The 12980-nt window shown below is 38.7% G+C and overlaps 1 protein-coding gene across 2 annotated transcripts in view; it reads right to left on the bottom strand.

Annotated features, from left to right (window-relative positions):
• Positions 1–12087, bottom strand: part of anos1a (anosmin 1a) — a 42838-nt gene extending 30751 nt beyond the window's left edge. The window contains exons 1-2 of one of the 2 annotated variants that reach the window (XM_056254398.1): positions 11794–12087; positions 8117–8164 (exon numbers count right to left, since the gene is read on the bottom strand). In XM_056254398.1, the coding sequence (XP_056110373.1) occupies positions 8117–8164; positions 11794–11973 (228 nt within the window). In that variant the 5' untranslated portion in view covers positions 11974–12087. The remainder of the gene's footprint in view (positions 1–8116; positions 8165–11793) is intronic. The other variant, XM_056254396.1, reaches the window with a different exon arrangement.
• Between the last annotated feature and the right edge of the window lie 893 nt (positions 12088–12980).

Genomic DNA, 12980 nt, shown 5'->3' with positions numbered 1-12980 from the left:
GCAAAGGGACGTAAACACTTTCAAGGGAACTCGCACTGCGTCGGTGATGACAATTTGGAGAACGAGTACCCACTTTGCCACACCGACACATGCCTGTCCTAGTGTAAAACTGTCCAGGCACAATTTAGGATGAGAGCACTCATGTGCCCAGCGTGGAAGGAAGGTGCAGACTATAGAACCTCATTAAAAAGTATGCGGGGTAGCCCAGCCTGCAGCATCACAAATCTCTTGAAGGGAAGCCACCGAAAGAAGGGCTTTAGAAGATGCCATGCTTCTTAAGCCCTTAAGGCCAGAGGGGAAGGCAAACCATGCACCTGGGAGGCCAGAGAGATAGCCTGAATGATCCAATTGCTGATTGTTTGCTTAGAGGCCGGGGATCTGTTCCTGGGCGACCCAATACTAACAATTGGTCTGACTTCCTCCATTGAGAAGACTTCTGAACATAAAACTCTAGAGCTCTGACAGGGCAGTGTAAATGAAGTCTCTCCTCTTCCGCCGACACATATGGTGGAGGATGGAAAGCCTGAAGAACCGTAGAGTGTGCCACATTAGATGTTGATGGGGTAAGACTAGCAGAGAAGAGACCTTGGAGAAACTCCAGCACTGAAAGCCACTGGAGTGTTTCCCGCTTTGTGTCAAACCCACGCTCTCTACACAAAACTGTGAAAACAGTCCATTTTAGGCCGTACAGTCTCCTCGTGGATGGAGCTCTGGAGTTGAGTATAGTCTTGAGCCCCCGACCTGAGAAAGCAGGTCTCTCCTGAGGAGAATCTCCCACGGAGGGCCTGCCAGGAGTGATATGATGTCCCAGAACCACACTTGGGCCGGCCAGAACGGGGCTACTAAGAGTAGACTGACCCCGTTCCAACGGACACTCTCCAGAACTCCCGGGAGCAGAACGATTGGGAGAAATGCGTACAGGGGCACCCTCGGCCACACCTGCACCATGGCAGCCCCAGAGGACCTGGATGAGAGAGGTAGAACCACAGTGGACAGTGGGTCGTCTACTGAGATGCGAACAAATCCACTTCCGCTGGGCCGAATCTCTCACAAATCGACTCACGGGCTTCTGCATCGGGATCGGGAGCATCGGAGCTGCCCGATGAGGACTGAGAGACTGCCGAAGTGTCGAGTCCCTCTGCTAGCTCCATCTGCCATCCCCACGACCTGAGATGCCTCGCCACCTCGGTGGATGTGGATGCAGGCTTGGCCAGAAGCTAACTCTGTTGTGTGCCGGCGTCCCTTTGTAGCTTCCGTGTATGCCTTCACATGCCACATCATGACGCAGAACCATTAAGATTGGACTAGTTTCACACGTGCCTCAGACGCTTTCATCCAGCACAAGTTCCCTCGAAATGGAGCTCGATATTATCGTTATTGTGAATTATTTATGCCACAATACTTGTTTAGTGAAAATCTGATATAATGACAGCCCTAGTTTTGAATAGTTTGTTTCTGCTGATCTGAATAGCTATGGTGGTTTGTAATCTAAAAGTGTTCTAGTTCTCAATTTGTTCAGACAAAGATTAGTTTGCCATTTTTTGTTGTTTTTGATCACACATAGGTGTTTGGAGTCTGTCATTACCTTCTCTGCAACTTGGAAAAGTCAGCGGAGAGATCCCTGAATGTATTCTGATCACTGACATTTGCATCCAGCACTTACGTAAATCACATGCCAAAACTCTTTCATTTCATTGTCTACACCTGACTCTCTCCCTGGCTCTTTCTCTTCGTTCACTCGCTCTCTCTCATCTTCTATTCTCCTTTCCTTAAAATTGACACTTCAATTCCTTGCATGAGTGAGCGTGGCTGCCTCTGGGGAATTCGCATTTCCAATTTCATGCCATGATGAGACACAGCGGTCACTATGGTGCTGGGGCTAAACATTGCTCTGCAGGAGAATGCTGGGAAGAGATGTGAATATTACACATTATGCTGATCTAGGAGCTGTCTTTACTCCAATGGTCCCATTTTCAGAACAGCATGAATGGACCTTTACCACCACCTTGGGAAAAACGTACACTTCCTTACGAATGAAATATTCTGCAGACGTCAGTTAGAAAGTTTCGCATTAAAATGCTTGTTAATCCAGGGATTTAGTATCAGGAGGAAACGATAAGGTCTAGGCGCATTTCCGTTAGTCTGTGTGTGTGTGTGTGTGTGTGTGTGTGTAAATGTTAATATATGTGTGTTTGTGTTGGGGAAACTGAGGTTATCCTGGGGCAATGTTTCTGAGTAAGAATGAGAGTGGGAAACACATTTATCTGGGAGGGCAGTAAAAAAGCACACCTTTTAAAGACGGCGCGGGCTTGGGGTGGTGCAGTCGTCGGAAACTATGAATAATGGGAGAGGCACAGGGGCAGTTAGAGGCAGCAGAGGAGGCAGTTTTATGGAGCTCAGAATGGCCAGAGCCCTGCTGAGATCGCCTGAAGCTTGTGTGTTCTAACACACGAAACGCTGTCTCAGAGTCGCATGTGCAGCTGAGAGAATTATGCTTTGCCTGCTTCTATTTCCCATGCATGTAGTTAGTTAGTTAGTTAGTTATTGTTTATTTGAGTGTCAAACACCTTTTATGGTGCCCAGCCCTCATGGGCTTATTAGACACAACAGCTAATAAATATGTAATGTAAATAAGCATGTAAATATCAACTTATCATGCACACTGCATTATGCCACATTTAATAAAACAAGCATTGTATAATTGAAGATTAATTAACTTACAATACAGTTTGTACAGTACTAAAGTTTACTGTTCATCATTTGCAATAGGTGTAGTACATAAAGAAATTTGTATTAAATCACTGGTGAATAAACTGCATTTTTGTGTCCAGATATATTCATTTATCTTTTTCTTTTCATTTAATGTATTAATACTTATAAATCATATCAATTTAGCTGTATACTTGACAGATCACAAAATAAGTAAATCGAATTGAGCTAAAATAATGACACCATTGTCTCCTGTTAAGCTGCTTTATTTAAATGAAAGTTTTAATTGGGAGATTACCAAATGTATTGTTTCCTTACTGAATTGCAACATTGAAACTGTTTCCCCAGTTCACTGTGAAGCTTCTTTGAAACAATCTGTATTATATAAAGTGCTGTGTAAATACATGTGACTATTTATTTATTTACTTACTTCCATGTTTATTTGTTTGTTTGTTTATTTATTTATCCTTCCTTCCTGTCTTCCTTCTTAATACCATAATGAAGCATAATGCCTTCATTGAAAAGAAAACTTAATTAAATAGTATAGCATATTGTTTTGTTATTACTTCTTAGAAACATTTTAATAAAACTGCTTCACTGCTTAATATTAAAAGACTTTTGTCTGCCAAATCAAGGTCATGTTGAGCGACCAACAAAGTCATGTGGTACAAGCAGGAAAACCATTTGCAGGAAAAAAATAATAAAACAGAAAATGATATGTGTTCCAAGGCCAGTAATTCCCTTAAAATATAAAAAAAAAACATAATATTTGTTGTATATGTATACCTATTTGTAAATAATAATACATTTTCATTAGAAAAACAACATTAAAAAATGTTTTGAAATTTTTTTTAGGATGTGTAGATTCACTTTTTTACCTTTTTACATTTTACTTGAAGGTTACAGTACACAATGTTAATTTTTTTTAATCATTACATTAAAACCTTTGATGTAAATGGTATAAAAGATTTTCAAAATGCTTCCTTTTCTTTATTGTAGACTCGTCATCATGGACACATTATTTGTCCTTGACCCACACATAAATTATTAACATAATTATTAACTTTGGCATTCATTATTTTCTATCAGATTTAGTCTTAAAACAAATAATGCCCTTAAAAATTGGAGAGTCCTACCTTGATTATGCAGCATTATATGTGATAGATTTGATATATGATGCAGTCTTGATAAACACCCATGTCTCCTCGCTCAATACTCTGCAGGTAATGCATTTTTGTGCAATGCTGAAGTCGATGCAGGGAAATGACCTCCTACCCACATATTTTATAATTGATCTTATATGACAAGTAGATTCATTGCCCTCTTTATACATTTTCATTCAGCCTCACCCTTAAACCTCAACCATTGTAAACAATAGCTTGTTTTGAGGAACGCCACATTCACATCCTTAGTCTCAGTTTATCAGTCTCTCAAATACAGCACTCAATGGCCCTTTGTGTAACGGCCCTTTATGATGCATTGCATGTTGGTAGGAAAAAGCACAGCATAGATCTAAGCAATAAATCACTTAAAGTATTTCAATCCAATCGCTTTCTCTTTTCTAAAGCCACCATTTGGCTTGTTCCAAACCCACTTCGCTTTTGTACGTGAGGCACCTGTAATCTCCATGAAAGCGCTCACTCCCAGTGTCTTTATTATACCCCAGCGCCAGTTAGTTTTCCGCCCCATTTCAGTCTCAAATCAAGCATTCCCTTCCACCGTACAAAATAAAGGTTATTTAAGAGCTGCGGACATGGAGATTGAGCTGAGAAGAAGCCTTGGTGAGTTCCAGTTCAGCTAAGATGCACCGCCCTTGAACAAATAACACAAACCGGGAAACAGTTTTTCAAATATTTTACTTTTTAGCATTACGTAAAAAAAAAAAAGACCTGTTTCTTTTGAATAAAATGGTCAAATATGAGACTGCTCCCTCCATACACTCTTAAAAATAAAGGTTCTTTAGTAGCATTGATGGTTCCATAGAAAACCTTTAACATCCTTAGAACCTTTCTATTGCACAGAAAGTTCTTTATAGTGGAAAAGGGTTCTTCGGATTATTAAAATGTTCTTTACTCTAAGAAAGAAAAATGGTTACTGATCACTAAAAGGTTCTTTGGGGAAACCAAAAAGGGATATTTTATGGCATCGCGGCGAAAAAAGAAGAAAAAAATCCCTTTTGGAATCTTTATTTTTAAGGATGTAAGTGAGTCTGGATAATGCATGCTTTGGGTGTTAAATGCTGGGCGGAATGCAAGAATCCCACCCATGTCTGGACCCAACATTTGGACAAATTGTAGTTGCTTTAAGGAGTTTCCAAGCGTTGTTTAATCTACCACTGAGACACTCACTTTGCCAGCCTCAGCAAATTATGTAGAGCAACTGTAATTGAAATCTTGCCCATGTCATGAAAATTGCTGGCACTCTCGGTTTTACAACTGCATTGGTGCCACAGCACTAATACTTGAACCAGCAATTAAACTGGAGGCTAAGAGAACTGTCAAGGCACACTAATTATTTCGCTGGCATTTGAATATCAAATGCCTAAAGGCCATGTGCTGCCGTAGCATAATAATATTCAAGAGCAGATCGTTGATTTGAGGGCCGCCTGTGTTCTTCAACATTTTTGTAGACGTCGTTCGAAAACTGAGCAATTGGTGTATGTAGTTCTATCATGCTAATCGCTTTGAAGAGTACTTCAGTGAAGAGCTTTCCAAGTGCTGTCTGAGTATAGCTATTATGAATCAAAAAGTGCCGATGAGTGGAGGCCACTGGGTTAACAGTCAATTCGAGGCAAACAGCCTAAACAAGAAGCATCAAGTTAACAGCCTTTGGAAGCTAACTAGCTTCAGAGCAGGAACATCTAAAGCCTGGGGCACACCAAGCCGACTTCAAAGAACGAAAGACGAAAACCAACGGTGCGAAGACGAAAACCAACGGTGTTGTCGCCTAGTGTCTGCTGCGTCTGGACCAAAAAGCTGTGCTTGAACACACGGCACAGACTACAGCTGACTGCAAACTAGCATGTGCGTTCTGCGCCTGCCTTGCAAGGAATTAACTGTCTATATCAGCAGTATCAATAGTCTATTTTCATCTATTCAAAAGGAGAAACCGAAACAAGTATATGAGATACATGCAGATATACGAAACTTAAAAAACGCAGCGCTTGCTTACCATTTTGAATATCAGTTATGGTAGTAACTTTCTTCTTTTTAAGCGGCTCATGTTGTTATGAAAATATTTGCGTTTTGGAATGCTCAGGTAGGATAACATAACATTAGATCAGCCTTCTCTCTGTACCGTCTTACTTACGTCGGACTTACTTGCTCTCTTTCATCACTTTCGCTTTAATTCTCGTGCACGGACTCCTTCGCTAAACTGAACATTCAAGTTCCCACTCTCACCATCGGCCCCGACGCCGATTCAACATGCTGAATCGGGTGAGCTGTCGCTGACGTGAGCCTGACGAGAGCCTACATGTGGAACACACCGCAAAAACTAGCCCGAAGGACGCTTGCAGTTATTGTGTCCCGGCCTTAAGATATTTTTAGTTCCAAGATGGCATTTTCAATCACATGTCTAGTTGGTAAACACTCTATTAGGAGTATAAATGGATGTTTGTGTGCACAAGCTGAATGCAAATGCTAGTTCTGGAATGTATGGTAAACAAGGTTAGGAAAACAAAAGCTGCAGTCTGTTATGTGTACGTACTGTATGCAGTTATATGATATGATACAGCTCTTTAATTAGATGTGCACAATTTGTAGTGAGATTGAAGAATTGGTTACGTTTAGAGGCCTGGTCACCTGAACGTGGCATGAAAGCCAACAGGAGTGAACGCAGTCTAAAATTTCAGCGCAAACCCCTGATGTTATGCATGGAAGTCCATCTTATCCTCAGAGATCCCGGACAGAGACTGATAAAAAAGTTTAGCTTTATCAAAGCTATGATTCCCATGGGCCATATTTCAACGAGAGATTACGGTTATTTATTTAATCAAGGAAACAATTAATTGAGGGACTCTTTACTTTGCTTTAGACTGATGTAGATGTGTCTGCATTATAAGGATAGGTCAGGATTAATATTTTTAACTGCAATACTTTCAAGGGGATGAATTAAATGAAGTTTGTTTTGTTTAGTTTTCTTGGGTTTTTTGGAAATGATTTTTGCGCTTGTAATTGAACATATACTGGACATCCCTAATTTTTAGCTTATATATTTGTTCACATTTTTTTGAGTTATCCTACTGAAAAGCTGCACACTCAGAAAACCCACAGACTAACTGATAATGACAATATGTAATTTTGCACATTCCTGCTACATGATGACAAGACTACGTGCATTATTTAGTTCGAGTATTACTAAATACATTATTACTGACACAGAGTTTTAAAAGCACATTGTCCTGAAGCTTTTGGACTTCTAACTAAATGTGCATGGATCCTGTATAATGAGAAGAAAGAATTTAAAAGGCATTGTCTTCCTTTGAAGCCAATGGAAGAAACTCTCTGGAGAATGCAGTAAAAATCCATGAACCAGTTGGCCAAATTTTTTCATGGATCGTAGAAGAGAGGTCAAAACCATGGCTGTTCCAGTGAACTCACCCCGAGGGTGATATGAAAACACGTGCTGCACCATTTCCAACCATATGCACACATACATCAATGCATTAAAGATCTCAAATCCTTAAAGCTGCCCCTCAAGCCATGAGAAGTCTGCTTAGGCGCTTAACTGTAACATGCACAATCATGAACTGTTTTGAAATATTTCAAAATGTCCAGATGTGCATTCAAGAACATTTTCTGCAGACTGTCATTGTGCGGACTGCAATAGATGGTTGATATGTAAAGGAATGCAAGCACAGAGCATTGAAAGGAAAAAGCAGCCCTCTTGAACAATACATCAAAGGGAGCTTTACATAATACCACAGTGAAATGTGTGGAAAATCTGCATTGGCAACTTGTCAGCTCAATTCCCCCTGTGCTACTGGCAAATTATTGTTATTTAATGACTAGGCTGCTAGAGCATGTTAATGTCCTCATTAAGAAAAGTGGGTTGAGTTCTTTACTGAAATTAGCATTTTGCCTTGAAGTGAAAAAAGAAAAATAACACCGGCTGTATAATTTAATGTGAATCAAAACACATAGCCTTTCTACTCCATTTGTATCAGTCTCATTACAGATGTGACCTCTAGCTTTGCTAGTGAATCATAATCTCATTTCGGTTTGACAACCAGCTAGCATGGATATAATAGTCCAAGGCGATAGCTGACAAATACAGTAGCTTTTACGATGATGTATGATGTCATTACGGGAGGTGCACAGGCATACCAATGCTTTACAGTGATAGATCTGTGTTGGCTTTTATGTCAAGCTGCTGTGAAATGCTGTGTAATTTTGACAGAAATTACCTTTGCACACTGTTTATGGCTCTGACACCATCCAAGGGATCCATTACTCTGCGGACAGAAGAGACAGATGGAATTGCGAGTCAGAATGCTGTAATCACCAGTCACATCAGACAGGCTCATTTGAATCGTGTTATTTTAATGTGCCCCTGCTGAGCAGAGAGGCTTTACAAAGGAAATGTCCTATTATGAACGCGTTATTCTTTTTTAAAAACACTGCCTTGAAAATTGCTCATAAACCAGAACAGTCAGTCTACATCCCCTCCCTTATTAAAAAGACTAGCAGGGGCACCTGAGCACAGAAACATCAGAAATCACTCATCAACACCTGAAATCACACAACTTGTTTGCATAGCAGATCTTGGAATGTTCCGTAGCGTGTCAGGAATCGTCACAGCGTTTTGCTTATCTGAATAACAACTAGTTGTTTTAAGCTTATGCAGCATATTTGATTGGCAGATCACAGGATAACGCTCATGGCCAGTCTTCAGAATAATGGTTATTGAATAGCACAAAAACAAAGAAAGGACAAAACCTTTTTGGTGCACTGTATATTTTATTGAACATGGTGGGGACTCTAAAGTAACCACAATATTATTGCTGCCAGATCTTGCAACTACGCCACTATGGGGAACAGAGCAACAAATCTATGTTGGCCTGTGGTGGGATCAATGGATCAAGCCGGCAGCATTAGCATGGTTAGTTCACATGCACGTTATGGATGTGCTCACATCAGAGCTACAAAAGCCTATTCTCATTACTAAAGGTATATGAGACATATATTTGACTCTTATATTGGGTAAACAACGTATAAGAGCGTTCTTGTATTAATTTGTATTCATGTTGGTCCTGTATGTTTTTTTTAATAAACATTTATAACATTTTCAAAAGATTTTACATTTAATGACTCTAAAATGTCATGTAATGTAACCAAAAAGTAATATATATGTTGCTTACACATTGAATACATGTGCGTGGAAACACATTTTGTTTTTTTTTTAACATAAGAGGGTAAAAAAAGAAGTATTTTTAAACAATTATTATGAATCACTTCATAAATATAATTACATTTTTGGGGGAAGTTGCACCACATGACATTTTACAACCTTGTCTTGTCATAAAAAAAGTCCAATTCTGAATTCCTAAATTATATAATTTCCTAAATTTCTTTTTCCTGTGTGTTTCTTCATATTGATTGGATCACAATACTTTGTTGGTTGCTCCACATGACTTTGATTTGGCAATATATAATATAATATATAATGTCCTTCTTTTAATTAGGATTTGTCACTTTTGATATTAGGACAGTTGCATAACCCTGAAATGTTTTGACTTTATGTCCCCCTAAAAAATAATAATGTGTGTATTCAAGTGTATTCTTTTTTATTGTTTTACTGATTATTTGAATAAATGAATGGGGCAGAAAAAAGCGTCACATCATTAACCAATACCTAAATGTATTAAATAATTTTATACTATCCTTTTTATATAATGAAGTAATAAAACTATACTTCTAAATTCCTATTGGTTCCTGGGAAAAAACTTAAGACATAGTGAAGCAAAAACTGATGATCAAATAAAACAATGGCAGTCAAACAGGATATTGAGACAGCTGAAAGATTTGTGTATTTCCACGTAACTGTCTGCATAACGCTGACAGATCAGGCGTTCTCTGAACCACATCAAATGCTCTCTAATTTCCCATAATCATTAATCATCAGAGATAGCTCATCATAGCTCGATGTTATGCCTCGCCACAGCATAACTTGACATTCAGCTCAGCCCGTCTAAATTAACCCATGACCCCGGTCTCCATTTGATACTAGAGGAAGGGGGATAATTGCCAAAATGGCTTCCCCCCTCGGGAGACAGCGTAAGTGGGCTTTAGGGATGTGGACACGAAGACAATGATCAGCAGATATGAAAAGCATTCATTCTGGTTTATTCCCTGCTCGGACATCAGAATGCCAGCAGCTGTTCAGGAACACTAGCTGTTGTTTGAGTCAGACAGCTCTGGAACGCTTTGAACCCATTGTGGAATCGGTGTTGAGACAATGAAGAGCTTCTAGACCAGTGTCTAATTTGATAGCATCTCCAGATGGACAGCTTGCTGTAGAATAAAGCATTTGATAAAAGAGACTGATGTGCATAGCTTCCCTCTGCACTGATGTCTAGATTAGATAACAACAAGACCGTCACTGTGATGAGGAGACAGGGCATTTGAAGATAGGAGATGATTTAATTTGAATAGATCTGGATGATTTGTATTGGGGGCCTTTGAATGGGCATTGGGCTTTTAATTGGTTCAGTACATGTTTGCTCATGTTAATGCATTATATAGCCTATGTCAAAAACATCTTTAAGTTGTTATTATTGTGTGGAATAGTAGCTTATTCATGAAACAACAAGAAAAGAAAACCGCTTTTGATGCTGAATAATGTTTGACACTCACTAAATCATCTTTTTTAATATTATACATTGAACAAAATTCCTGCAGTGTTACGTAATTTCTCTATCATTCATACTAAAGGTTCGCAAAACAATTGTAAATGAATTTGGCTATCTAGCTGTCTATTTCTGGGTCGGATGTCGGTGCAAACTCATGATAAAGATCAGGAAGGACATGAGGATGAATATAATCACGGTAACAAGGGAGTCTGTTGACAGCAGACAAAAAGTGCAGACACACGCACAAAGATCCCCCTCCACATGCCTCTGCGCAGATACAAACACACATAAACATATAAGGCATGCACACACACACACACACATACACAGAGGAAGTCTCTAAAACACACTCCTCTTCTACACCCCCACCCCAAACCCTCCCATGGTCTGTCATAACCAACATAAACAGAGAAGCAAGTAACTTAAAACGTCTAATGAAAACCCCAACCGCAGTGTTGAGACTGAGGCTGGCAGAGATTTGTACAGTTGTGTCTCCAGTTTTCCAATTCTATGCATTTGTTTGTTTATAGATAGAACTCCTCTGGGTGAATGGTTAGGAATTTGAAATGGATGAGCTGATGAGTGAGTTTGCTTGTGTTCACTGAGTAAGGTATAGCACTAAAAATAACTGTCATTTAACTAACAAAAGTATCTTTAGTTCATCTGATCAGGTGTAGAGTGATGGTACATTTACACAAACATGTTTTTATCAAATAGAGCCACTGAATGATCTATTTAGAGTTTTCTGATCTATTTGGAGTTTTAAATATTAAAATGAATAATGTATTATTGTTATTATTATTATCAACATATACTATTTAATATGAGACTATTTAGATCCCAAATCTACGTTGCATGCATATAATGGCAATAATAATGATAATTATGCTTATTATGTTTTCATTCAATTTAATCCTGCTGGTTATTGATTCAAAAGCAGAAGAAAAACAATAGGCTAATATCACTAATACAAGTAACATTATGAATAACAAGCAATACACAATAAAGCTAAACAATCTCTATCCGTTGTGAAAAAAAAAACAAGATGTTGCTTCATAATATAAGTTAAGTTAAATGAAGTTCAATATAAGTTTGGTAATAATGAAGTCGACTATATTGTTTTATAAAAAGGAAGGGTAAAAGGCACTGACTTTACAAGAGACTCTCTGATTCTGTACATTTGAGTACAACACACAATAATATATTTATTTGTCAACTCTTTTCTTACTTACCTGGAAATGTCTTGGAGAGAGAGCGATGCGCGTGCTGTGAAGGCTCAGGCACCTGGCGGCGCACCTCGTACGGAAAATACTGCCAAGAGCTGAAGACGAGTCCTGCCTCCTCATTACAACAAACCCACTGTTTAGTAACAGTATAATCCCAATGCACAAACCGATGAGCGCGTCGCGCATCTTGACGAACAGAAAGTGCCCTGTTGAACCGAAGAGCTTGAAAGTAAAAGTGGATGTGCGGGTGCTTGATGCAAATAATGAAAGTTCAATGAGCGCGTGTGGGCGGAGCTTCCACAGAGACGCGCGCTGCTATTGGACAGAGTTTGCACCCGTGAGACGCGCGGGATCAGGTGCATCTAGCGCATGCAGCAGCTGTTCAGTGAAGATACACAGCTTTAATGCTCTCTGTGGATTGCTCACTTCATGGCTGAACACAACACAACTGTTTGGTTGTGACATTGTTTCAGGGTAGCAATAGTGAAATTAGTATGATTAATTTTAACAAATAAAACATTACATCAAACAGTACATCACCCTGTTTGTTGGTTATAGGCTATGTTATGTTGATTTGTACATCTCAAACTAATAAGCATTAATAAGTTAGAGACATTTGGCATTGCTGCCATCTTTTGGTGACACATTACAAGTAGACCACAAAATAGCACATGGAACTCATTTATTTGATACAGAAATATAATGGTGCACATTATCTATTTAATTGGTCCCACTTTATATTAAGTGTCTTATGTACTAACATTTAAATTAATAATTTGATACAATGCACTTACTGGGTACATACATGTTTTACATTGTACTTATTGTAAAAAAAAAAAAAAAAAATACCTTCATGTGATTACATCAGTAATTAATTTCTGTAATTACATCAATAATTACACTGTTGACCCTTTCTTACCCATACCACTAAACCTGTCCCTAACCTTACCTGTATCACATCAATTGCAGCAAATGTGTTTTGCAATACAACATGAACACAATAAATACAGTGTACCTAACAATTATTATTAGTAGTATTTTATTTAATGTTTTGTATGTATTTATAAACATAGTATTTACAGACATCTACAAAAAAAAGTCTGACCATTTTGTCATCATGGATGAAAGATTTTTCGCCCTTAACTTTCTCACCCAAAGTACTAGATTCATTTTTACCAGGCCTTTTAAAATCT

Source organism: Rhinichthys klamathensis, unplaced genomic scaffold (assembly GCF_029890125.1).
Source record: "Rhinichthys klamathensis goyatoka isolate OS25496 unplaced genomic scaffold, OSU_Roscu_1.1 h1tg000111l_1, whole genome shotgun sequence".
In the NCBI taxonomy this organism is placed as follows: Eukaryota; Metazoa; Chordata; class Actinopteri; order Cypriniformes; family Leuciscidae; genus Rhinichthys; species Rhinichthys klamathensis.
Note: the sequence above shows the minus strand (reverse complement) of the source record. Positions and strands in the feature narration are given on the sequence as shown.